General features: G+C 36.4%; 1 protein-coding gene across 1 annotated transcript in view; it reads right to left on the bottom strand.

Annotated features, from left to right (window-relative positions):
- Window positions 1-1,137: 1,137 nt before the first annotated feature.
- The window catches only part of GRB14 (growth factor receptor-bound protein 14), a 49,929-nt gene continuing 24,020 nt past the window's right edge, over window positions 1,138-27,046 (bottom strand). Inside the window, exons 3-13 of the mRNA XM_010567530.1 lie at window positions 23,447-23,568; window positions 21,448-21,522; window positions 14,330-14,467; window positions 13,152-13,262; window positions 12,866-12,961; window positions 12,204-12,284; window positions 9,820-9,936; window positions 9,647-9,704; window positions 9,468-9,555; window positions 5,642-5,735; window positions 1,138-1,524 (exon numbers count right to left, since the gene is read on the bottom strand). Coding sequence (XP_010565832.1) covers window positions 1,378-1,524; window positions 5,642-5,735; window positions 9,468-9,555; window positions 9,647-9,704; window positions 9,820-9,936; window positions 12,204-12,284; window positions 12,866-12,961; window positions 13,152-13,262; window positions 14,330-14,467; window positions 21,448-21,522; window positions 23,447-23,568 — 1,127 coding nt within the window. The 3' untranslated portion in view covers window positions 1,138-1,377. The remainder of the gene's footprint in view (window positions 1,525-5,641; window positions 5,736-9,467; window positions 9,556-9,646; window positions 9,705-9,819; window positions 9,937-12,203; window positions 12,285-12,865; window positions 12,962-13,151; window positions 13,263-14,329; window positions 14,468-21,447; window positions 21,523-23,446; window positions 23,569-27,046) is intronic.

The following is a 27,046-nucleotide window of genomic DNA, read 5'->3' as shown; positions in this document are numbered from 1 at the left end:
ACCAACTTCTACAGCAGAACAGCCGGTATGTCTGACAGTCAGAGAATCAAAGCAAGCACAGGCAGGAGGAGGCAGATTCGGTGTGATGGCCCCTTTCCAAGCACTACCTTGCACTCCAGCCTTTACCCCAAGTAAAGATGCCCAGGGCCAGGTCCTGAACCCTCGTAACAGTATCAAACCTATTGGATAGCAAAGCATCAGGACAGAGATACCTCTTTCAATCCAAGCCCCATTCCACTACAGTCTTTGTTCAAGGATCCAGCAGTATCACCTCTCTTTCAAAACACAGATACCAAAAGTATTTTTAATGCTAAGGTCCAAAATTTGATTCAGCCTACCGTAACAGTTCTTTTTAGCTGGAATGTTAGATGTTTGGTAATCTCTGAAGACTGGTTGACTGGTAGCTATACTGAAATTTTTATTCTGTGATAAATAATAAAATAAGCTAGGAACTGACTGCAAATACACTCTCACCAGGTTTTCAGCAAAGAGTAAAGTTCACTGGATTCACCTTTATTTGTAAGTATTTTAAATACGGTAAGTATTATAACATTACCTTTATTTTTTAAGGGCAATTGAAGTTGATTCCCTCCCCAGCTCTGCAACAATCCACAGCACTTAACAGGTCAGTCTCTCCCTCTCTCTGTGTTAGAGATTGTAGGTATACACTAAACCCCGTTATGCACTACATGATACTTTATGCATGTTTATACATATCACAGCCACATGACACTCCAGCTCTATATAAAGAAGTAGATTTAGTCATTAGAGAAAAAAAATCCTTTAAAATACTACAACAGTAATAGCACAACTCAATACAACTGATCAGTTATTAAGTAGTTTTAATGATTTTTCACTTTTTGTATGATAATCCTCAAAGTAGCATTCAAAAATATAGTGCAAAATATTTATTCATTTTATTTACAAATAAAATGTGCAGTTCAGCTTCTTATCCTCACCACAGTAAATGCTAATTCTTCTATGTGATGAATAGAAATTAAGAAACATTTGAAGAGACAAAAAGTTATTTTTAAACCTAAGAACAAAGATCTTCCCTTCAGTTATATTTTTCTAGAAGTTACACAATATTATTTTTTTAAAAATTCTTTTCAGTTGAAAAAAAACCCCAAAGAAGTCCAAGACAACACTAAAGAATTACATAGGAAAGAATGTTTTTCTAAAACCATAAAGTTAATTTTGCTGTGACAATCACAAAGCAAAGTTCTTATCTATCTAGAATATAAATTTTTTTTTGCAGCTTAAACATAGAATTTTTACAATGTAATGCTTTTTCCCTTCTTACTATACAAATTGCCTTTAGGGGAAAAAGTATTCTAGTATCTTCCTTTCCCTCTGATGAAACAACAGATGCTTTGGTTAAAGAGCAATTCGCGCACAATAGTGTTTTAACTTGCAAGGCAGTACTCCTTTATTAAGTTGGTAGAATTCCACTAGCTGGATGAGATCAGTAAATCTGGTATGACCATCATCAAGGGTATAGAATAGCTTCCCATCATCTTCCAGCTGTAAAAATGGAAAAACAAGATAGAATAAAATCCTCTTTTGCTATGGTATTTCTTCCTGATTGAAATACTTGTTTGAGAAATCTTCTTGTAGACCAAGATATTCATAATCTTATGACTACTGAGAGAAGGAAAAATACGGTCATCATTCACAGCAAGATCAAAAATAAACAACAGAAAAAAAAATGCATTCTTTAACTTCCCCTTTAAGTTAGGTATACGCCTAAAAGGAAAGAACAGTTAAATAAGTATAGGAATATTCTTTCTGGACTAACAATACCACTTTATGCCTTTGCTTTGGAATGATAGCTGGAGTTAATATGAACACTGAGTTTTTACAGAGTGACAGCAAACAACCAAGTTTCAGCTTACTCAGATTTCAACCTTTGCTCCATTCACTTTCTGTGTAACTGCTACATTTTGTATCACTTATTTTGTAAGGTGCAAAGAGGCTACACACCAGTGCCTTGGTGTACTGGATGGTATGTGCTACACAAGAAACTGCCCATCACAAAAGTAACATGCTTGACATAGTAATATGTTCTTTCTTGTAGGCCAAAGAACTGCTGCGGCTCCAAATGCATGTATGAACATAGATACAGGAGAGAAAGAAGAAACTGCAAAACATACCTTGAAGATTACTTTTGAGTTTTAGATGCTTAAAAATTTACAGTCAGTATTTCCCTATTCTCGGTTACTGAACATTAGCTCTTGCACAATTTGTATTGCACTGCTGACTATGTACTACCTTGATTTATATCCCCTACTGCTGATATGTCTAATATCAAGAAGCTTCAGTGCAATAGTGACTAATTAGTATTAATATAAATAGAGAGAAAAAGAACCTATTTAAACTATTTTTAAAAAGAAAAGGGAAAAAAGATACTTCAGAATTTTGAGAGAGTAGTGAACAGAAGATCCTGAAGTAGGGCTAGCATACAGTAGCAGATGGTGTGCTAGAGAAAGATGCAACTATGCTACTTGAGTACAAGGGAAGGGAGAAGATATAATTAGCTCTCTTACCTGTAATTAAGATTCTCATCTGAAGCAGCTGTTGAACTGCTTATGATTCCTGGTTATTCTACCCCTTTCTACCATATCTGGAAGTTTGTAATTTCTTTGTTCTCAGACTTTGGTCAATCCAGGTCAAACACTGCTAGTTAAGGAATTACCAATGTGTGCATGTGTAAATTCCTGTGCTCCAGTCAAGAACCTGAAAATGGATTATCATCCATTGGCCTTTCCTTATGCATGCAATTTTCCTGCCAACACACTGAAGACAAGGAAGAGTTGACAATTCAGATGCCTGTTGACTGGGATTTCATTTTTAGCTTATTTTCCCCCTCGAAGTTAATTCCAAACCTTGAAGTGAACACCAGACAGATCTCCAATTCTAAAGTAAAAACAAAGTAAAAACTTGTATCGAAGTTATGTTGCCCAGGAACTTAACATTTTCTGAAAGCTAAGAAGGCTGTTATGAGAGAACATTTACTGGAAAAAGACAATCCCAGAAATGTATATCAATTCTTCTTCTTTCACATGGACTACAGAACAGCTAATTTCAGGATAGACTACACTGAAGTTAACTTGTATCAGCTCAGAGTAGTAAGGCTGAAAAATACATTTAAGCTATAAAGTTTTCCAATTTTCACAGTGTGGGATCTCAAATGTATCCCAAAGGTTTTCTTTTGAACTTTTTACAATCAATTCCCTGCCACCCACCTGCAATACCTGCTGCACATGTTACCAATGTTAACATGATGCACTTGTTAATGGGGGGGAAGCTTGAATTGGCAGGCTGCATGCCCTATCTGAAAGGAGACATTTTTAAATGCAGTATAACCTGAAGCAACCTAAAATGTAAGAGAAAAATAATTCATTTAGAGACTGAATGATTTTTAACTTGTAAAAAGACCTTCTAAATGCCATTTATTTACTTACATTTAGTAGGAAAATTTATCTCCTCTTCCCAAAGACTGGAAAAAGGCAAGAGTTTAGAAGAACAATAGGATTTGAAGTTCAAAAAGGTAACCTTGATCTCCAACTAATAAGCCACCAACTTACTGCAGTAACACAAAATGCCTTGTTTCTTAAAAAATGATAACTTAATTTAGAAGATCAGCAGCAACTGGAAGAAAAACCTTTTCCTCCTCAAAAAATACTTTTCTGAACTCCTTAAAAGAGTATTGTTCTAGCAAAACCAGAGCATGCGGTAAGTCGGGGTACCGAGAATGGCATGAGGCTACTGAATGCGACTGGAAACTAAATGACAGAAAGGAATTGAAATACGCCTATGTTTGGGGAACTAACAGTTTCCATATTCACATTCTCTCTCTGGATTAAGTTGTTCTCATTACACATTTATTTTTTCTGGTAACTAGCATACGATAAATTGCTCTACTTTAAAAAAAATTTTAAAAATTTTCCTTCAAGTAAGACAGGTTTTGCATTGAAGTGGTACAGGTCTTCTAGATCATCAGCATGGAAAAATCGACCCAAGTCTGTAGACAATCCATGTCAAACCAAAGAATTCCTGGTTCCACCAAAGACCCTACCACAGGAGAGCAAGGTTTTAGCATGCGTGTATACGATTAATTCCTCAAATGCACTGCTTACATCTGCAGAAGAACATTAGAATTGATTGGATAATTTTTTTGAAGGGAAGAGAAGAATCATCCAGCTCAGAGGAAACTGAAGATAACTGCAGCTTCCTGCTACATCTGCTCTCAGAGAAAAGAGGGTCTGTTTCCTGATAGGGAAAGAAAAAAGTGGTCTCTTAAATTTGAGAGTTAAATGACATCCCAATGAAGTAGAATCATACAGTATTTGTACAGAGTTCAAAAGGTTTTCTAAACCACACAACAGTTATCCCAAAGTAAATACTAGAAGCGACCACAGTCAATAGAATGACAGAGATCTTACACCTGGGATTCTGATCACAGAGCATATGCTGACACTTGCATGGGATCCAGGCATAACTATCACCTTTGGATTAAGGACTCCTCCACTGTTTGTAGCTAAACACAACAAAAATCCTGGGCAATTCTTTTAACTAACATTGATTCACTCCTTTCCTCCTCCCAAATAATGCTTCAGTTTTATTCTACAGGAACTTTTTTAGGGGAGGATATCAGCTACAAGCCATAGATAAGGAATACAGAAATTTGGTGAATGATCATAGGGGATCACCAGATCAGAAACAAAAAAAATGCCACTACACTCATTTCTACTGAGAAACAGCAGAAACTCCTAGAAATTTCAGTAGGAAAAAACATGGAGGCTAGAGTATTATGTATGCTGGAAGAAAGGTTCTTCTGAAGAGAGAAGACAAAGCTACAGGTTTGCTCAGTTATGTCAAGCATCTGTGGCTAAAACACATAATGCTGAAGTGTTTCTCATCTCAACAGAAGCAGCCTGTAAAGAAAACAGCATAAACCACCTCTGCAGAGAGTGGAAGTGATGAGAAAAGCTAGCCATTTGGGCAGGAGAATTGGATGGTATCTTCAATGAAAACTGATGCAAATATGATTTCAATTTAGGAAATTTCAGCTTACCTGTAAGTAGCTGGACTAAATAAGGATACCAAATTTTTTGCTAAAATTGTCCCCCTGAAGAAGACTTGAACATGAATATACCACAGTAACATGAATCAAGAAGAGAGGTCAGCAAAAATGTTTGGACTCCAAATACTGAGAGAAACTATCCTGAACGGATAAGTCAGTGAGATATACACACACACATGTCATAGGCAATCCACCTAAACAGCTTACTAAAAAGAAATTGTGCACATATTGAAAAATGAAAAGGCAATATGACCTTTATTAGTACATGATTTTCATGCCATCAGGGTTGCTTCTATTCCAGTTCAAATAGATTTGTCTATTTTTTCAAAGCACTTTTTAGGATTTCATAATACTAGTCAACCTTTATAACAAATCAAACAGCAAAGCTTAAAAATGTTCAACTCTAGTCAAGAATACTAATTGTTTTTAGTGATACAGGTATTATGTTTACACCTTCCATATAACAGCAAAAGAAAAAAATCCATCAATATTCTATCACAATTATTCAATTGTTTTGTTTTACAATTGTATATATAAACTGAAAAATTTACTTACTGGTACAATTTGAAAATGCTTTATTTTTAATCCATGACTCAATGACAACACAAATGTTTTGGGGTTACTTTGGCTATCACGTACCAGGAATACCCTAAAAGAGATTGAAAATTTTCACAGTAAGATCACTCTGGAAATCCTTTTGTAAACCTCCAGTTAAAACTGTTGTTAATTCATTACGGTAAGTATTAGTGAAAAGCAAAAATAATATTAATTATGTACGTTATGCTTTTAATCAGTATTTCTTTGCAAATGTATCACTGGAAATACTTTTTCTTAAATTCTTCTTCACCTTGTCTATTATGTGAAAAATATGCATTCTCAAAATGAATGACACTGTAGGCGTTAGTTTTTACGCTGCATAGAATTACAATGCATCTCTTCAGACAGAAATGCACCCTCAAAGTTTCTGCTCTGAACAAGAGCTTTCTTTGGACTCTGACAGTTACCTAAATCACAAGTATTATAGGGAAAATTCAAAAGGTAGTTCAACAGGAAGTTTACAGAGAAGGTAATGCAAGACATACCAGAATCGTTTTCACATCTGGCCAATATTCATAAATGCACACTCACTTCTGCACATCCGCAAAATTCCCACTCTGCTCACTTTATAGCATCATTATTCAAATCACAACACTCTCAATGGCCAACAGTGTCACTGCAACTAGTTCACTGATAACTTATTCCAGCCAGGTTATGGACAGACATAATTTCACCATAATTCTGGTAGGATATTCTGGTACAGGCAAAGGATGGTTACCAGCAAGAGACAGCTTTCCCTAAATCACTGGGTTTGGAATATCAGCAGAGAACAGTTTGGAAGACAGAGGGAAGTACCTGATTCACAGCTTTGTAGTGGAGAGAGTCTGAACTGTTTGTACCGTGCAGGCCTGGAACAGATATAGCTAACCACTGTACCAGAGAAGGGAAATGGAGGGACAGCCATTGGCAGGCATGCTCCTCTTTCAGGACACAAAAGAAATGGGCAAGATGGACTTGCAGGCATCAACCAAGTGAGCACTAGTGGCCACCTACTTTTGCCCAACCACATACCAGGAACGACAGCACAACTACTACATGAAAAGAAAGGATTTCAGGAGAAGAAAGCAGACAAAGGCTTCCAGTGGATTTTCACTGACTAACAGCATGGATCCAAACTATTAATTTCATCCTCAAATTTTTTAAAGAGTTCTGTTTTTGCAAAGTAAGAAAACACCTGGAATTAAGAAATTGGAGTCCATAATCATTAACATTTCTACCAAAATCCCCATCCAGTCTAATTCGGAGCTCTGATACTAATTCAGTTATTAAAGAGGGATAATTGCCAACTCTGCATACGGCTTGTAAGAGCACACGGCAAATACAAGACCAAACAAGACTTCTCAATAGACTCAGGCTCTCCTAATAAGCTCTCTCTCACCACCTAGTGGCCTTTCACCCTCTCCAGGACATGAATTAAATTTTTCAGAGCACAGTTAGATAGATCCTTTGTATGAACTGAAATCTTTTGTATGTTTGTCATTAAGGACTGGCATTTTATTTTATTCAGAAAAATGACACGACAAGAATGTGCTACTTTGCAGATATCCAAAATGGGGTCTCTACACCCAAATACTGGGATCCACATTAAACAATATGCAAAGTAATCACATTGCATAGGAAAGAAAATACAGGTTGATTAGAATTTACATTGCCTTTCATCAGTTCTTTTAAAGTCCCTTTTCTTACTTTTTTCCTTGTTTTAACAGCAAAGATAAGTAACATTTGGCCTCCTTCACACAAAAAGATCTTTACTCTTTTCTAACCTTATCACAATATACCTACTTTAGTTGTCAAAGAACCTTTAAAAACTTTATTATGAAGAAAGGGGTTGCAGTTCACAGAATCATAGAAATGTCTGTTGGAAGGGAGCTTTTTAGACATGCTGGATGACTCCAAACAACTGCTCCTTCATAAACTTACAAGGAATGCTCTGAACTACCAGTTGCATTTTGTCATGAGCCTTTCGTTAATGCTATTATCCCATTCATCAATCAGATGCCGTCAGTTTGCAATCCTGTCAACCATTTATCACTGAAAAGTCTTCAAATATCCTTTAGGGGGTAAAGTATGAAATCTACATTATTGCTACATAAACTTCTTTAAAGAAGTTGGTTTGACACCAGAACAATAGATCCAAAAACTTTATTCCTTCATAGCACACCTTAAGATTGTTGCTGTCCCCAATTCTGTTATTGGGTTATCCAAATACTGAGACTACTGTAGAGCCTTTATATAATAGTCCCTTTATCTTCTATAAGCCATCATGAACAGCATATTTGTTGGTACATTTGGTGTTACAGAGGTCCTACAATCTCTGTCATATATGCAGGAGATCTCCCTGCTTTGGATCACCTTAAAAGGCTCAACATGGATTATTTTCTCTGCACCTGACCCCAGAAACTAAAATCTTACTATTCCCATGAAAAACTTCTTTATTTCTGGTGATAATTCATTCTTTCAGCCCATCAAAAAGCACAGCATTTGTCACATGCTGTAATGTATTCATGACTTCATTTAAACTCCTGAATATGTATCTGACAGCATATGAGCGCTCATACTAGCATGTTCTAGTCAATTCTAGACGGTCAATGCAAGAGGATCATCCTCACCAAAACCACAATGCGTATCTATGAGTAGATCCGAGAATGTAACATGAACAACACTGATGTTAGCAAGGTATTCACTGTCTCATCTTAAACACCATTGCTCTTTACTCACCAAATCTACTGGGTTTCATTTAACAGTTTGTGTGTGTACCCACTGAAATAACACTGGAAGATTCATCAGCCCTACAATGACATAATACTCAGAACTACATGTTGGATTCACCCCCATGTCCCATCCCTCCCATGTAACAAATGCAAAAATGAATGCAGAATACAGAAGCAGTTTCAGGATGACTGGCCACGCTTAAAAACAGGACCCCCGAAATTAAAAAAATAAAAATACAAAAAGGGAAGTCCAATTAGCCATCCTTGTTCAGTATGACTATTTTTATCTCCCTTTCCATTGTTTTTTTTTCCCTAGAGCCCTTTCTGCAGATGTAGAAAACAATACTGCAGCATACTTAATGTAAAACTGAAGGAATTTAACCAGTAATCTGATGTTACAGGTACCTAACTGGAAGCAGACTCAGAGAAACTTAAGCTTTTATGGAATTACTCGATGAATGAAGGAGGCCCAAGTTTACATTTAATACAGGAGTAAGGATAAAAATACAGAAATGAAAAACAGGAGGATTTGAACATAAAATACCTACTTGCTTTGTCATTTTTTAAAATTAGTATTTAAATGAGAGAAAAATAAAAGTCTTATCCTAATGTGTATTGTATACCATTAAGGGATAATAAAATTTTTAGTCATTTAATGAGGAAAAGCATACTTTTTTCAATGGCTGTCCCTGCACAGTTCACCTTAGAATAATGTTTTCAGGCTTTCTTTCATTCTTTCAGCACTAGTAAGAGATACAAAAGACATTGGTGCTAAAGTTGAGAGTTCCCAGAGAATATTGTGCAAATACAGAGCTCAAGTGCCTGGCTCTGAGCGGACATAAGTAATCTGTCAGTGACAGAATCGAAGCGTTAGATCACCACTTTATTGCTTCCAAAAGATATAAAATAGAAACCAACTGATCCCCAGATATCCTTATATAAAATAATTTTTATTTCTATTAGGTGAGTGCAAAATCTTCCTCCGTCCATCTCCCACCAGTAAGAAGTACCTGAAAATAGGAGTTGTTGACTAGAAATGTGTCTCAGAAGAGTTATGTAAAGAATTAACTTACCCATCTACAAGTCCATGCTGCAAAATAAGTCTCTGAGCCTCTTCTCTAGAGATTTTATGATGAAACCATGACTGAGATCTGTGTATAGCTGTAGAAATAAAGATCTTTAAAAAACATTTTGCCTTTATTGAAAGAACCAGCTATTGCATTTCTCTGGCAATGAATTAACTCACACATACCCATGTTAGACATGGCAATAGGACTACCATGTGAGTTGAGTCGCAGACACCCTCTCCTCTGTATGAGAGAAAAGTAAAAACATGATTTCAAAGCTTTTTTGTTTAAAAAACAAAACAAAACAAAACAAAACAAATCAGAAAATACTATTCTGATCAAGCAAAGGTGTTTATACCCGCCATGCTAATCCTTCTTCAACTGCAACTGAGAGGGCTTCTGTTGGATTTTCTATAATTCTGCTTCTGTCTCCTGAGAAATCCATTGCTACTAAAGAATTTTCTGAAATGCTTCTCTGCAACAAATAAAATTAAATTTAGTTTGTTCATTTTTTAAAAGATCCATCATTTAAAAGTGAGGTTCTGAGAAAACATTACGGTTTTTAAGTGGTGTTTCAAGTATCTGTAGTGTTTCCCATCAGAGTCAAACTCATTTTACCCTAGAGAGCATTTGTAATTCCAGTATGCTGCTGCAAAGCTCAATTTTACAGTCTGGCAGGACATATCATCTTTTTGCATTACTGCAATGAATGATAAATACATCGCTTTACCATAAATTCCATTTATACTTTTAACTATAACTAGCCCTTTGCATGTCAAAGCATCAGGAAACTGTTATTAAGTTATCCAAGTAACAGAAAAAAGGTAAATACAAATTCTTATCCATAACCACCAAATTAACAGAGATTTTAAATATTTTGTTAGAAATATGTCAAATTTATGTATTTTCTATATAAACTTTCACTCAAAGTTTACTGGATTTAAGCACTGAAGACAGCCATTTCTATGGAATTTAACTTCTATTTTTATACATCCCTTCTAACTCTTATCACAGACTCAGTAACTGTAGGATCTGTTATAAAATTGCTTGGTTTTTTTCCTCCCAGTGAAGATCAAGTTTGTAAAAATAGAATAAAAAGCACTGAAGTGTGACAAAACAGTCTTAAAACTCACCAAAATACTTCTCAGAAACCAAGGTTTACAAAATCAAGTTTAACAGGGATTGTAATGGCTCAAATGTTGGCAGGCACTGGAATATCAAATAATTAAAAGAACATTCTAGCATTCGCTAAGTTAAAGTAACATCTGGAACACAAGAGGCCCTGATTTCTGTAGGGTTAGCAGCAAAGCTACCCAGTCCAAAACCAAAGCAGCTCTGTTTTGTTCCTGTTTGGTTACAAGCATGAATATAACTAGAAATGGAAGACAGCAATTCTGTAGTTCACTGCAATTCTTGACACTGTACTCTTAAGTTCTGCCTGAGTAACTGTAACCTGTAAAGAACTTTACAAAAGCAAAAAAAACAATGGCAAAATAAGATAAAATGTTTGCCTGTAGGAAAGTGAAGGGAAATCTTTGTAGCTGACATGGTTGTGAGTTATAGAGGAATGTGAAACATGGAAGTGGTTCCCCTATGAAGTATGTTCATTAGCCTGTGCACTTAATTCCCAAGTTTATCCAATTTGCTGTTTAATTCATGAATTATACACAAGTAGAAAAACAGTGCCATGCTTAATACTGGTTATAGATTCTGCCTGTGCCAGAAGCTACATGAGCTAAAAGGCACACAACAGTGTAAGAGGGCAGAGAATCAGTAATGGCTCCCGGATCCATTATAAAAGCAGCAGCCAGCTATTGTAACAGCTTCGCATAAGAGAAAGTAAAGACACAGTCAGTGTATTAAGCACAATTTTGAAGCCATGCTTATTAGCAATATCACTGAAAACTATTGTTGTGAATATCTGTAATAGCAAATGCATATTTTAGGCATTTAAACAGCAAGAACTATAATAAAAGCTCAAAAAATCCACCATAAAAATCACCATCACAAGTCCCTGCAACAAGTAATTTTTACCCAATGTAGCCAACAAAAACCACAAAAGTGATATAAATCATCCATGAAAAAGACTGAAGTCAAATGACTCGGAAAGAACTGGGATAACATAAGATATTAAAGGACAACCTGATCCAATCCCAACTATCTGACTGAGAAGATGGACACAGCATCTAATATAGGCTGTTGTTCCTCCAAAACCCCATTCTGCCAAATTATGGTGTTCCTCTGAAATCCAGTCAGTAATACACCAGCTGAAATTCATCTCAAGTACTTAATATTTTATATTAAAAAAATAATAATAAAATAGAAGTATTACTATATACCAGAAAGGATTTGTTATAGCTTTAAAATTCAACATTTACAGCATCTGTAACTTTAAACACTTTGCTTGCTTTTTAATGCATTTATAGTTCTGCTGCTCTGTTTCCAAAATCCTCTTTCCATTCTTTTTGACATTGATAATAAGCCAACGAGCTCTCAAAATACCGGAGATTTGACAAAGGGAAAAAGCCTGTTAACTGGTCTGAACGACTCGATTTGTGTTAAGTAAATTAATTAATTAATTAGCTCTCTAGTCAACCCTGACAGCCCTAAAGATTTCAGCAAGCATTCGCACATGCAAAGATTTGCAGGATCAGGTCAGTGGTATAACTGACACAAGTTACTTAAAAAATAGCATGATGGCAGAAACAATGTATTTATTCATGGAGCTACTATGGGACATACCATAGATGTTATATTCAAAGGGCTGCAGCCACTTCTACCTTGATATGGTTGCATGTAATTCTGATACAGCTGCATCCCATACTAAAACCAGAAAATAACATGGTTAGCATTTTAAATTATAAACCTAAGCCAAGAAATTTTTTTTTCCAGATGTAAAAGATAACATATGCTTTTCTTTACCATTAAAAACCAGGGTCAAATGCTGTTAGGATAAGGAAATGCACAACATCATCATTGTTGCTGCTGCCTTTATAAATGTACACTCTGCATTAAATACTACCCATTTAATACACCAACTGACCTATTCCTATTTTGTCACAGACATATTTTAAAAACATATTAAAAGTTCCCTTCTTGTGTATTCTTGTCGCTTTGTTCAACATCACTAAACAATCTCACTGAACTCAACATGGTTACATATAAGCATATGCTTAACATTAACTATTTGCAGGACCGAGGCTTCAGGACATCATCACATACCCTACAATGATTCCAGTAATTTGGTCTCTGTTTGTTGGGATGAAGAAAAATAAACTTTCAGAGTACAAAATTAATATTGGTATTACATGGGAACCTAGAATTATGTTACTTCTCTACCACACAATATCAATATTTCAGATAGTAAACTTAAGCAAGAAGTTAACTCCACACAGAAAAATTACCTTAAGCAACCTAATTGCTGTCATCCAACAGGTCCTACTTTGTTCATCATCTGCACAGAGCTGTTTCAGGTCTCTGGTTCCTCCTGATTTGTTAGGCTAGAAGGCCACAGCACATTTTTTTAGCATTAATGCATATCTTGAAGATAATACCTGTTGAAATAAAAGCCACTAATTCTCCTATTTTATAACAGACAGCTGAATATTGTTTTCAAAAACCTTAAAGAAACTTAAGCTTACCTAAAAACTGTGGCTTGCTTTAATATGTATCAGAATAATAAGCTTGTACCTTAAAGCAGAATCCATAGTTTGTTGGTGCTCCAGAAATCTTTTTGCCTGTCAAAGACATGTACATATCACTATTGCTGAATTCACAGAAAAACTGCAGATGCCTTGGCTCCTAAAAAGAAGAGCAATGTAATACAGTTAGACTATTTTTAGCCAGCCTCTCCAGATAAGAAACTCAGCAGAGTATAGTAGTTATCCTGTTCCAAAATACGGTCTTCCATACTGCAGTTTTAACTGTGACTTCATCAAATCTAGAAAGAGGCAACTCAACATTAATTTTACAAGGCAGATAAAAACCACCTCAAACTAGTCAAAGAGTTCATTCTTCCAGAGAGGAATAAAAACCAAAGTACGAGTGATATCATTTCTGGGAAAACATCCACTAAATTCAAATGACAATAATATTATGAGCAGGAGTCACATTTTGAGAGCAGTATGCATTTCGAACATCAAAATAAAATATACTTTCATAATCTGAAAAACAACATAGTGTAATAATAACTGTCCAGTACTATTTCTAACCATTATCTCCATCCTCTAAGGTTAATTAAGTCAAGGAAGCAAACAAAAGAAATTTGCTGAAGGATACAAAAACAGCTCAATGAATACTCTGGCAGTTAACAGAGAAAATTCAGAAAAAGAAAAAACATTGTTTCAAGTGGTTTATGTAAAAGGTGTCTCAACTCCAATGTATCCTGTTTAATGTAATCACATTTAAAGTACTGTCATCAAGCAGTTGAACTAGTAAAATAAAAAACTGTCCAGTGACAAAATTTGAGAACTCTCAAAATCTTCCTGTAAAATCCTTCTATACATAGGTTTTTGTTTATTTTAGATAATGAAGCATTATGTCCACTTTTCAGAGTATCTACTTATACTTCAGAATTTTAACTACTATTTGAAAATTCATTTTAAAAGAGCACTCTGTTAAGTGATTGAAAATATATTAACCAGAATGAGGCAAAGTTATTAAGCAAAAAGAAACTGCTGTTTCTAAGACAATATCTCAGTATCTCTCTAGATTTTATCTATAATAAACAGATATTTTTCTTCCTTTTTATCACTGTGAGTTGAAATTCAAATTTTGGTTATTATTACAACAAATGATAAATACATACACATTTGTTCTAACCGCATAGTTCTCTCTCTCTTTTTTAAATTTTTTTTTCCTTCCCTTACCTTAGATGTACCTTTAGTGGAAAAATAAAGGCCAGATCTTCTCAAAAGAAAGTACAACTTTTTCCACGATTTTTTTCCCTGCTCCTTTGCATGCAAATAACCATGAATCTCAGGATACGTGCTGGAGCTTAGGAACATCTGAAAGAGAATATCAGACATGTATTTTTCTTTTCATCTGGAACGATCTTTCTGTTTCATTAACATACTCAGACAGGACTAAGGGGAATAAACCCCTAAATCCACTATCACCACAGTAATTCAGTTATGATTGCATCTAATCCCATTAAGAGTGCCTCTGATTTAAGGCGTGTAGAATGTTACACAACTCCAAGGTATGCTAAGCAAGTTACATATTTATATGGAACATATGGTTTGAAATGAGAGCATTAGTTATGCAATATGTTGACTTCAGCAACAAAACCAGTTTAAGAAGTTCTGATCCCATACCTCAGACCCTATTTATATAAAACTGCAAATCAATGCTACCAATGGAAGGAAGAAAGAAAAAAGCCATCTCTCCTTCCCACCTGTGTTACAATCTAGATAAGGGAACTGACCTGAGTTAAAGTTAATTCAGAAAAAAAATCACAAAATCTGAATCACAAAACCATGCAGGTCAGGCAGATATTACCATTTTCAAAAGGAGGGAACAAAGGTCTCAGGACCTGAAGTGCTGCTTAAGTAAGAGCTTTAAGGAGCTTTAGTTGAACCAAAAAGAAAAGAGGCTGAGCCAGTCACCAAAACAGCTCCTGCCTCCACTCAAGACATTCAATGGCTTCTCTTTAGCCATTTCAACCAGACATTGTCAGAGTGCAACACAGCTGTTATCCTGCTAAGACCAAGTACACAGTTTCATTCAGTCTGCAAAAGTACCCACTAAAAGCTGGCAACCATGTTAACTTTATTCTAATTCCATGTAATGCATTCATTTTTATTACTCTTCTTCCAATAAAACTTCTCAGTGTGACTCACATCTAAACATACTAACCTAGAATTCTTCAATTTCCATCGTGCAAAGGAATCTATGTTATCACTAAGCTCTTCAAGGAACCTTGCCCCAGGCTGGCCTGCAGTATAATAAATACTATCTAGGCTTATACAGAAGTAGGGAACAAAGGATTTTCTGGTTGATATCTGCAGCTTTCATTGCTGCATTTTCCTCCTGTCCACTGGCACTTCCAGAAAATCTGCTTTGAGGACATGAAGCAACTGATTACCAGGCAAAAGACAGACTGGCCAGTACCGGACTGCAGCAAAATGATGAAGTGAATGTGATTTTGGAAGTACAGCAAGTTCTTTGGCCACTAAATAACGCAGCCCAACCAAGACACACAAGGTTTCATTCCCTTTTATTGTTTTGCTACCTTGCAGTCAGATGCATGACTGTACCATCCGTAGACCAACCTGAGCTAATTCAATTCGGCTGGTGTGAATGCAGTAACATGGGCAGGCTTCATTTGATAGGGAAGTGTCCTAGCCCACAACTAGAAATGCATTATGAATAGCTTCACCACTGTTCACCTCAGTAGCTAAATTACAATAAGACTATGTACATCTATCTACGTGTGCTGCTGGTACACAGCTGTGGGCAAATGCAGTTTAAGCTATTTCAGCCACATTGAAGCAGGTGGGTCCTGGTAGGTGTTCCAGCCCGTTAATCTTCCCATTTGCCATGTATTAACAGGTTCACTGATGGTGAATATAAATGCTGAATTCAAAAAGCATTTTAACTCCTGTCCCGATTTTGGCTGGGAGAGAGTTAATTTTCTTTCTAGTAGGTGGTATAGTGTTATGTTTTGGCTCTAGTATGAGAATAATGTTGATAACACACAGATGTTTTCAGTTGTTGCTAAGTAGTGTTTAGACTAAAGTCAAGGATTTTTCAGCTTCTCATGCCCAGCCAGTGAGAAAGCTGGAGGGGCACAAGAAGTTGGGAGGGGACACAGCCAGGGCAGCTGACCCAAACTGGCCAACGGTGTATTCCGTACCATGGGACCTCATGTCTAGTATAGAAACTGGGGGGAGTGGAGGTGGGGGGGATGGATCGCTGCTTGGGGACTAACTGGGCGTCGGTTGGCGGGTGGTGAGCAATTGCACTGTGCATCACTTGTATATTCCAATCCTTTTATTATTACTATTGTCATTTTATTAGTGTTACCATTATTACTGTTAGTTTCTTCTTTTCTCTTCTATTAAACCGTTCTTATCTCATCCCATGGGTTTTACTTCTTTTCCTGATTCTCTCCCCCATCCCACTGGGTGGGGGGGGAAGTGAGTGAGTGGCTGCGTGGTGCTTAGCTGCCTGCTGGGGTTAAACCATGACAACTCCATGAACAAAGTCAAATGGAAGCTTTAGAAAACTCTAAAAGAGTCAATTTAGGTAAAAACAAAAGAGCATTTTTTTTTTGGCTTTAGTATCTCTGCTGAAGATGACAGGAGTGGTTGGCTCCCAGCTTGCACAAGTGTCTTCCCCAGGATTTCTGCCATAAGAGCTTCAAACCAGAAGTGCTGTCATGAAAAATGCTTTTCTTACTCAGCAGACCAAAGTGGAAGAGCAATACAAAGCTCAGCTTCAACAGTCACTGTTGTACCCATGCTATCAATTAAAATAAAGCAGCAATAATGCTAGGGAAAAGGCAATCCTAGATTAAACTTTTTCTTTCTAAGACAGCCAAGGACTGTGTGAGAAAATATAACATGAACAAGCTGTAGACAAAACCATTAACTGTCAGAAGGAATGAGCAGTAAAAATATTTCAGAGTGTCTGTAAAAAACATCTAAAACTAAAGATAGTAGAAAAAATAACTTCCCTGGGTTTTTTTTGTTGCAGGTTGGTATTGGTTGTTTTTTTGTTGTTTTGGTTTGTTGGGGGTTTTTTAGTGGAGGTACACGTAAGTTTCTTATAGAAGGGAATGGATCCCTGTTTATGCAGATAAGAAGTAATCAAAATAGGACAAAAATAAGAAAAATAAGTAAAGTCCTTAATGTACAAAGAAGAAGTGAGGAGAGTTAAATGATAGTATGCTGCAGACAGGGATTACTGGTCACACAATATGCAGAAATAAGCTTGCACCCTCTCCCCCACCCAGTGAAATACATAACGTGATACGTAGAGTGGTGTTAAATGTCACCATTTCTTTCAGATACTAATATAGGACAGCATCAAGGACTCGATTATGATTTGATTAGCTGTAAAACCAACTAATTTAAAATCAATATGAACAAAACCCAAAGCAAATAAATGTATTTTGTTGGAAAAAAACAAACCAAAATATCAAATCAATCAACAAGTGAAAAAACAACAGAAGAGGAAAAACATTGCACTGTCTTGGGTGAATATAATAACAAAAAATGCAGAAATACTAGATGTCACTGAATGCAATAAAGATTGAGAGCTGCACTCCCAACTATACAATTTATTTGTCTGCACATTCAACATTTTCAATGACAGAATGGTTGCAGTAGCGGAGACAACAACATTTGCTAAGGTGGCTGCTTCTTGAGCACTTACACACTATTTCGGAGAGTTAAAGAAACCATCTATGAATCAAGTTTGAATTTGATGACTGATTTCTTCAAAGATGTGATGATAGCCAGCCATGATCCAGCACAATGCTACTACGAATGAGCAGGATTTTCCCCTGAACCTGCTGATAAATTTTGGGGGCACCAAGTAATTCCAGTGAAGAACTGATACTGATTCTCAGTATGGTCTCCTATAAACTTCAGTCAATCTGAGGGGTTTAGACTGGGAGAAAGGCCAGCAAAACCTAGACTGGAAGATAGGGAAAGGCAACAGGCAGACTAGAACACATCTAGGAGATTGATAAGAGGCTGAAATTCAGTGCGGCTATTTCAGCCTGAAGACTGGAACAGAGTCAGATGAGAAATTGGTCAGAGAAAGAGGGACTTGCTGTGGCAGAGAGATTTAAAGAAATGAAAGCTTGAATCTTAAATCTGTGAAAGCAAAGAATGGGAACTAAGAACTTGGGGCAAGAGATGGCAATGGGGAAAGGGCAAAATGGAAAGACACTACCAGTAATTCTACCTTTCACAAAATTATGAGGGTTTGTCTTGGTAATCCTGTTCTGTCTTTAACTTAATTTTTGCATATCTAACATTTTTTTTAATGTTTATTTAGGAAAGACATATGCTCCCTTCTTTAATATATTCAACATCAGGTGCAAGTTTTTTTTCATTGCTCTGGAAGATGGCTTGGACATGTGCTATTTACAATAGCTTTTTTTAATGTATTCACATTATATGTAAAAAGCTATTAGAAAGAAGCAGCTAAATTGGTCAATAGAAGAATTGAACTCTAAACTTCAAGTCTACCTACAGAACCTGACTATCAATTGCATCTGTTAAACAATGAAATGGTGGGTGGTGGGGGGGAATAGGTCTATTCTTAAAGCAAAACCAGAGAAATGTGTAATTACCCAAGTAATTTCATCCTTCTACTTTGAAGATGTCACTGTTAAATTTAAAACACTAGTTGACATACTGCACAGTGAAAAGAATTCTGCTATAAATACAATCAAAGATTGAAAAAACAGAATTACAAAATTGGAGAAATGTTATTTGCAGACAAAAACAAAATGAAAGAAACCTAGGATAAAATTTTGACCCTTCAAAGTAATTTAAAAAAAATGTATTGACTTCAGTGAGGTTAGGGTTTCACCTACTAACTCAGAAGGACTCAATTATATCAACACTATCTATGCTGTGCAGTCTATTCATTGGAAATGCTGTCATGAATATGAATACAAAAGGATCTAGTACGTACATGAATATGTCTAAAATAAGAAATGTTTTAAACAAGTCACAAGCCCCATTTAAAATTGCATTCAACAGTTTCACATCTAACTAGACCAAGTGAATTAATTTTTTGCTCACCTATGAAAGTTGTTAATTCTCAAAAAACAACCAACCAACCCACCCCAAGTTCTGAAAATAATTCATTACTATGAATAATTCATTACTTCATTACTATGAGGAGAGGCCTCAGATTAAAATCTTCATACTACGTTCATTTTTGACATGTTTTAAAGCATCCAACTGGCAAAAATAACCTAAAGCAAGTTCCAAATGATCCCCACTGCCTACCACTAGACATGTACATACAGCATTGTGTCTCAGAGCAGACATACTCTAATCCACACAATGATACACTTCTTTTTTTAGGCTAAAGATCGCCACGGCAGAGATTAAACCTCTCTCTTAGGTATACATAGACATTTGGTATCTGTCAGACCTAGTAGTTTTACTTAGCACATGCTAAGTGGATAGAAGACAGGTAAACTTCTTTTTGGTTTTGAGGCTATTTAGAAGCCCTGATCGAAAGTCATCAGCCAAAATACTCACTCTTTCACTTTCAATGAAAGTCAAGAAAAACATACTTGAAAAACATTTTACTTGCTTACAGCTCAATCCACAAAAAGCTACAGAAGTATCACAAGTGATTTTTTCATCACTTGTAAGCACTGAGTTGTTAAAACTAATGTCTCTCTTGATACTTGACCAAGCACATCACAAATAATAACACAAGCCCATTAACCTGTCTTAATGGAAGTTTCCAAGGAAATAGCAACTCAGTGTAAACAATTTACCCAACAGCTTCTGCTGAAACATGCATAACAGCTGCACAATCCACAAAGGTATTCTCTACTTTGTGCCTAGTAAGTTTTATTTGATGAAATACAATTAATCAGACAATACAACATAAAACAGCAACAGAGGAGACCTCACAACAAATCTGTTAAGCTATCAAAATGGGATATAAATATATATATTTAGAATTATTCTTAATCTTACCCACAAGCTCTGCATATGTTCTACATCTAACAATATAGGCTTAAGTAAGTTCTGTGCAAGAGTATATGGCAAACAGTTCCATTATAAAAGTCCTTATTATTTTTTTCAAACTACCAAATTACATTTGCAAGCAAAAATATCAAGTTCTATTAACACAGGGAACAAGATTTTCTAAATTAAATGTTTACATTAAACTGCAAAATATATTTGCTATTTAGGTAGCAAAAGTGAACCAATTTTCATATAGATATGCAGCACCTTCTGAAATTACAAAGTTTTTATTTAGGTTTGTATGATTTAGAGAATCTAGAACATGTCAAATTTAATTTGAAACATTTTTTACTATATTTGGGATAATCTTAATCTCCTGACTAACACCCGCTTCTATAAAGATATAACTATTTAATACAGAAGAATGCTTTGAGAATTAGTTCTTTAATGTTTTTCATTTACTGGTGGATGCTAAGGTAGAATTTATTATATAGATGCAAAAAAAATTTTTTAATTTCTGTATTTTAGTTCCTCCTTAAATATCTTGTGTTATTCTGTTGCCTTTCCAATCATTCTTTATCCTCAAAACTTACACATAGGGTTGTTGTCTTAAGACCAGTGGAAGTTCTTCGATTAATTAATTTTTCTAGTGACAAGCAAACAAGAGTGATGTGTATGTTTCCACCTTTATTACTCATTTTTCCCCTCTTTGAGAAGTAAGATGATGATCCCTGATATGGTCATTCTGTGAAATTATTCCCACTGTAAATTAAAAACTTGTGTCCACTTAAAAGATGACTAACACTGAGTGACCTAACATATTTTTTCTCCGAAGGCTACAGTAGCCTTCAAGCTAACAAATCATACTAGTCAGTCTAAATTTTCTACTCATTAAATTTAACCATTTAACTCTTTTTTTATATCCATTTTTATCACATTACCAGCTCCTCAGTATTCTACCAAGGCCTGCTGTTAAGTATGTGCTCAGTACTGCAGCACTCCATCCTTTTAAGGAAACAGGGTCTTTCACCTAAAACACCCAATAAAGGTATTAACCATTTTTACTGCATTTTGTCTGCTTTGGCACTCTTTGATTCTGAAAGAATGCGCAAGTTTCCAAGTGTGGTCATATAATAACTGTCTGGAAGGGACACATCACTTCATATCTCATAAGGAAAAAAGGTTATTAACCATGTTTTGAGTTACTTAAACCTAGCAACAGATCCAACAGTGACAAAGAACTATGCTCACACAACACAGACCGTGGGAAATTCTCAGCTATGCTGGCTCATCTTCATTCAAAGATTACATACCTGTAATATCCCAGTGTGGCTTACAGCTACATTGGTCTCACTTGGAAAAGATATCATATGATCTGGAAAAAAGCTCTGTAACAGTAACAATTTGTATCAAAGTTCTATAAAAATAAATATAAAACTTCCTATCTCTTTTGGATGTAAAATTAAAGTTCTCAATGCAGTGCAATTCTGCAGATTCTCTGATCCAATAATTTAAGCTTAATATCATTCCTAAGTTTGTGACATCCTATATATTATTTGCTGAAAAACTTAGAATTTTGAGAAAACATGAATGGTCTCTGAAAGCAAGAGGGTTTCATACAGCAGTGCAAGTCATATTGCTGTACTTGGCCCTTAGTGTTGTTTTTCTAGTAGTAATTTCTATTGCTGCTGACATATAAGACTTGCCTGGGGATTCAATATGCTACAAAGTAGAGAGGATATACACCAACATGCTGAAAAATACATTGTTTTCTATTGTTTTCATTATACTAGAAACCCAATAAAATATTCTGGAATAACTTCCATTAATAGAGAACAAGTCCTCTCAGGTTTTTTTAATTGTCTATTTTTTAATGATACAAATTATCAAAATCTGACTACATTAATACCATGTGGTTAAAAAGTCCACATTTCAAGTGCCAATTTCACTACCAAGGAAAGCTCAAGGGGTAATTTATGGGACTGACCTGCAGCTGGGAAGTTCAATATAGTCATGCAGATATGAACCAGCCAAGAGTTTGGGCATTACTAATAGAATTTTCTCAAGGCTTGGACAAGTTTGAAGGTAATATTCCCTTGACCACTCAATGTCCACTGACTTTCATTTTTAATAAAACTGAACTACTGGTAGGGTTAATTCATATCAACTCATTTCTGATAAAGCATTCTTGCTACACCTGGGACCACAGTACCCAGAAGAATGACTCAACAGGAACAGTAAGGACTGATGAGCCACAGCTGCTGATGCTAGTCATAGCTGCGTGTCTGCCACACTCCATAGCTGGTTCCACAGCTGGTTCTCTACTAACTGGAGACCATCTCAAGCTTAGAACTTTTCACTAGTGCAGTGGTATCTCCATGTCAGGGGATTACATGATTTGCCCAGATAAACCGAGGTAGAGCAGGAAAAAAACGCTCAGATCTCTTATGTCTTTTGGTATCTTAATATTTACCTTTTCATCCTTTTCACAGGTAGCTAATTTGAGTTCCCTTCCACTTTTCACCTTTCAAGTCCTCATACATATCTGCTATTTCTCCCTTTGACATCTGAAACAAGCTGGCTTTATAAGAGACAGCATTAGGAGTGATCGAAATACACCATGCATTTGAGCAACCAGATGGTGAGTTTCTCCTGCTGAGCCAGGACTGCTTCCATGGCCTTTGCCATCAGCCAAGGTCCAAATCAGCAGCATTAACCTTTGGCAACATCCTTGAGTTATGAGTTGTGTCTCCTCTCCTCTCTTTCCACTCCTTACATACACTAACTTTGGCTTCACTTTCACTTACTCCTAATAGGTTATGGCTGCTCATGGCCTTTTGTGTCAGTTGTCATTTAGCTGCAGCAGTGAGAAGCTGCCATTGGGCAGCACTGGGCCATAACATTCAATTTTTACTTTAACAATAAAATCATCTTTGCTACAGATGCCCCTCCTCACACTGCTTCAGTTTATATTTTGTTGTCACTTGATGGAAACTTCACTCAATTTCAAAAATTTTATTTTGTCGTAGGTCGTAGTGTGCAAACTTCAATAAAGTTAAACCCATGTCTGCCTCCCTCACCCAAAAAAAAAAGAAGTATGAACATGGATGTTTTACAATCACAACAAAGGGTCAGGCCAACAGTTACATGCACTACAATATATTCCTATATCCCATATACTCCCTCCCATTTATTCCTTTTGACTCATGTTACACCAACAGCTTTATACTCTGCCTATCTGTGTGCAACGCAAAAGACTCTTCTGCAGCAACAGCAATTGCACCACTTCACAGATGTAATGTTAGGACTTACCAGTGGATTTTTAAAAAACTCATACTTTGCATAATTTTTTCTAAAATACAGTTTGTTTTCCTCTTCCATTACCCAATTTGACTGGACTTCCATCACTAATTCATGGTCCTCTATAGTTCTTCCTGTAAAAAAAACCAAACAAATTAAAAAAACCCAACACATAACCTGCACCAAAGAGCCTAAGAGTAGAACATGAAAACAGAAGGGTCAGATAATAAAAATATTATTAAATTAAATTAATTTAAATGAACACAAAACATGAAACAAGCAATCTGAACACAGTCCATTAATCAGGTCCACGTTACACCACGTTACTGTTCCACCTCAGTAGGGCCCCATTTCTGAGGTAGGTCACAGGTGAGCGGGGGGGGATGTGTTTTGTTGTTGCTGTTTTCTTTTACAGGGGCAGCAGAGGGCTTTCCTCCATTTCATGGCCAGATCCACGTTCACCCTGCAGAAGCCAGGCAGTTCCTGCTGTGTCATGCATGGGGCAGGTGGCAGCAGAACACTTCAACCACTCACTCAGCCTGCCTGGGGTGTCAGGAATGTCCTTCTAAGGCTCCTTTCTCTAATGTATCATTCGTAAAGTGAAAGTTATCTGCAATATAGAAAAGCACTAGTTTGTCATCCCCTCTCCAGCCCCTACTATATTCTGAAGCATTTCCAAAACTGCCAGTGAACTTAGGGCATTTCAGTGCATTAATGTTTTTGCACAAACCAGGGATACTGAGAATTTTAGCAGCCAGAGAAGTAGCATATGCAAAAGGAATGGTAAAAGTAAGCCATGAAAAAAAAACAAAAAAGAAAACAAAACAGAAAAATAACCTACAAAGTGAATCCTAATGTGTAGCTTGGCTTTGCAGTGGGGCGAGGGGAACAAAAGCCAAAGAATTCAGTTATTTGTACCACAGCACTGGCGTTCAGAATCTGTATTCTCACTGCTATAGACTGCTTCTGCCACTCAGATTGTTGAGTGAATTTTTAGATTTTACAGCAATAGGAAATGCACTTATGGGAAAGATACAGAATTTATAAACTTTCCTGTAGATGTGCTGTGTACGTTGACATGTTGCATATTCTGAGTAATGCAATGGGACTACTCACAGTGCAGGAGGTTAAGCATAAATCCTGAAAGACTATGGGTAATTCCTGTACGCCACTATTTATACTTTCTTTTTTTTTTTTTTAATAAATTTCAGCAGCTTATGAAATCATGTTACAAAAAAAGGATGAACATGCTTCCAAATGAGTGTACAGTTTTTGTGGCCACTTGTACTTCGTTGTAGACTCAAACTAATGAGAACAAGATGAAGATGAACGAAGTTGTAGATTTTATTTAAATGATCACTGGCACCTCCAAATTTAAATTACACTCTAACAATGAGTTACAGGTTAAGAATAGGTTTGAGATCTAAATTTATGTCTCCCTGCCAATTATGGGGTTTTAACATCCAATTCTGATCATGGTTTCAAAGGGAAAAGGCAATTAAAAATATATTATAAAAAACCATGTAACTCACAATTTTCTGATCACATTTTCTCCACTTCACTGCATTACCATAAGGGATTTTATGATATACTTTAAATGAATGCTGATGCTCTCATACAACTGCCCGTTCAGAAAATTTTTTAGAAATCGTAACAGATAAAAGAATAGTATAGATTTTTTTAAAAACTTAATTAGGTGTAATATTAAATGAATCTAAATGGTAAATTTTTGCAAGTGGTCCTGGCTAAACAAAAAAACTAGAACTATAGCACCTTTTTATTTATCTTCTCTTGCCACCTCTTTCGCCAATCACTGCTTCATGCTTCCGCACTGTCCAACCTGGTGGGTAACAGCCTTATTGTAGCCTGCAAATCTGTAAGCTTCTTCAGGAAGTTTCCAGCTAGCAAATTCAGAGACAATACACTCATACAGCTAAATTTCATCTCAATAGGAAAATATCAAGCTCACGACTAACAGAAGACAAAGCGCTCTCATGATCTACAGATCAAATAGGGAGAAGTTAAACTTCCACTGCTTTTAACTCATTCTTCATTGAATTTAACTCATTCTTGAGCCCATAAAGACAGAGATTAAGGATGCTACACAGAACCCACATTTTGTAAACAGATCAAATGAAGCAAATAAAAACATAAAGCAATTCAGAAAACAAAAAATACCCCCAAAATACTGAAAGAAAAGTGAGCATTTTAAAATCTTGTACAGGCTGCTCTACTGCAAAACACATTCTTCAGATGCAGGGGTAAAGAGACACTAAAGAATTGTAGCTCTTACTGAAAGCCAGCATTTTTTTTCCTTTCAGTTTTATATAGAGAAAGTGCTCCTCTGGGATGACATTTAAAACTCTTAAATGCTTGGCATTGTGACATTTAAGAAAATACCATTTCCTCAAGACTTACTTCTTGTACAAAAATAAGACATTCTGCATCACCCCAACGGATAGGTAAGGATGCTGGTATTTCTTTATTTTTAAGGTGTCACATCACAGAATATTTTACAATTGATTCAACTTACTTTCTTGAAGGAACTGAAACACTGAGTTAGTGCCCTCCAAAACACAGCCCCATAATCAAATCCCTAAATGTTGCCATGAAAAAGCTGCACTTTGGTTTAGTTAGATCATTTTTTCTCTTCCAGCTAGCCTGGAGAGTGTCCACCTTCCTCTCTACCACCTCTGTTACTATTATTTCTAACATGAGGAGCACCTGCTACAGTCCAAAACAGTCTCCTTAACTATGGAAAGTACCTAAAGTGCATGAAAGAAGATTTAATATTGAAGTGCATGACAGAACACATTTCAAATAGCCTCCTCTCTAGCCACCCAGCAGGGGAAAAACATTTAAACTACATAAAAAAACAGAAAAGCCACTGCCCAGTACTATTGCAGAGATAGAGCTTTGTGAGCCTTTAGACTACCTAAAAGAATGCAGATAGTGAAATAAAAATGAGAGACTGAAACACGACGACGATGTGCCTGTTTTGTCAAAACAAAAATTTCTCACTAGAAAAGGAAAAATTTCAGGATGAAGACAGTACTTTCCTTGAAAAGGAGAACAGCTATGGAAAACTGTTCTGTTTTCACCGCCTGCCCTGTACAGGGGAATTGCAGTGGAAGTATGGGACTCCAGCACCAAGGTACCTAGTAGCAGGGGTGACATGGCATCATCCAAATCTAGGCATACCTCAGCTGCCTTCAATAATCTTAGACAAGGTGAAAAACATCCAAGAATATCTTTGAATTCAATAGCTTCGGACAAACAGGACACATACCAGAAGCACACGGTTCTGAAATATATTGCGATTTATAGCGCTGTAATAATCATTGTACTTGGAGCCCAGGCTCCCGCAAAACTTCGGAGGCGGGTAGGAATGCTGAGCATCCTGGGCGATGAGGCGGCAGCAGCGGGCTGCGCACAGCGTGGGTGCCCCATGGCAGGCAGATGGGGTGCACCGGCCAGCACCCCGGGGAAGCAGCGCAGGTGGAGGAACCATCTCACCTGCCCACTCGCCCCGAGTCAACACCACACGTTCAGCGCTTGTCATGCAAAGCTGCGAGGACGCAACCATGCTTAATGTTCAATAATACAGCTTCA

The sequence above is a fragment of the Haliaeetus leucocephalus genome, unplaced genomic scaffold (assembly GCF_000737465.1).
Source record: "Haliaeetus leucocephalus isolate CR32 unplaced genomic scaffold, Haliaeetus_leucocephalus-4.0 Scaffold1, whole genome shotgun sequence".
NCBI lineage: Eukaryota > Metazoa > Chordata > Aves > Accipitriformes > Accipitridae > Haliaeetus > Haliaeetus leucocephalus.
Note: the sequence above shows the minus strand (reverse complement) of the source record. Positions and strands in the feature narration are given on the sequence as shown.